Source organism: Aureococcus anophagefferens, assembly GCF_000186865.1.
Source record: "Aureococcus anophagefferens unplaced genomic scaffold AURANscaffold_1064, whole genome shotgun sequence".
Classification (NCBI taxonomy): Eukaryota; class Pelagophyceae; order Pelagomonadales; family Pelagomonadaceae; genus Aureococcus; species Aureococcus anophagefferens.
Genome location: NW_008706228.1, coordinates 1 through 939, shown reverse-complemented (window position 1 = coordinate 939; position 939 = coordinate 1). Strand labels below are relative to the sequence as shown.

Sequence of the window (939 nt, the reverse complement as noted above, 5' to 3'; positions counted from 1 at the left end):
GATCATCTCTCGGAACGGTCTCGAAGCGTGGATGCTAACTCCGGAACGCGCGCGCGCGGAACACTCACGTTGAAGCGACGTTGAATCTCTCTTGTCCTGCCCAGGCCTCTACGCGGACGACGGCGAGCGCCGGGGCCCGCGGTGCCTGCGGCCCCGCGAGGCCTTTTGCGCGGACGGCCCCGTGCGCGCGGCGGCCGCGGCCTTCCGGGACCGGGGCAACAAGCTCCACACGCGCGCCTTCAACTCCTACCCGCAGCGCGGCGACGGCGGCGCGAACTACTGCGACTACATCATCCACCGCCACGCGCACTTTGCCGAGATCGGCCTCGCGGCCTACGACCTCGTGGCGGCGCCGGGCGGCGTGTCGCTCGCGGCGCTGGACGCGTGCTACCGGGGCTTCGACCGCATCGGGCCGACGATGTCCAAGGTGCTCCTCGTGACGAACCACCTCTGGCGGCCCCACCTCAACATCCTCGGCGACGACTGCGAGGTCGGCGACGGCGCGGACGAGGCCTTCTCCTTCCTCTACGGCGCGCGCGGCGGCGGCGACGCCGCGCGGAAGCGGCGCCTCCGCCACCTCTTCGACCACCTCAACTCGCCGGCGCTCGACGCCGCGGAGCCGCGGTTCCGGCCCATGATCGCCTGGGTCGCGGAGCGCACGCGCGCGAAGTTCCCGGACATCCCGGCGGCCGCCATCGCGGGCGCCATGACCATCTACGACCTCCAGGTCCAGCTCTGCGAGTGGCGCAAGTTCCGCAAGAACGTCGACAAGCGCCGCTCCGTCGCGCGCGGCGTCGTGCTCTAGTACGCTGTGCTTTGGTCGTCGGGCGTGCCTCGTGGCGCAGGAGAGTCGCAAATTCGCCATGGTAGGATTCATCGTAGGACTCGTCGTCTGACTCGTACGCCTATTCGTCCGGCTCGCTCAAAATTCGAGTCAAA

The 939-nt window shown here is 69.5% G+C and overlaps 1 protein-coding gene across 1 annotated transcript in view; it reads left to right on the top strand.

Moving 5' to 3' along the window:
• Positions 1–805, top strand: part of AURANDRAFT_69174 (hypothetical protein) — a gene marked incomplete at both ends in the record, with an annotated part of 3,297 nt that extends 2,492 nt beyond the window's left edge. The window contains 2 exon segments of the mRNA XM_009044928.1: positions 105–141; positions 161–805. Of these exon segments, the coding sequence (XP_009043176.1) occupies positions 105–141; positions 161–805 (682 nt within the window).
• Between the last annotated feature and the right edge of the window lie 134 nt (positions 806–939).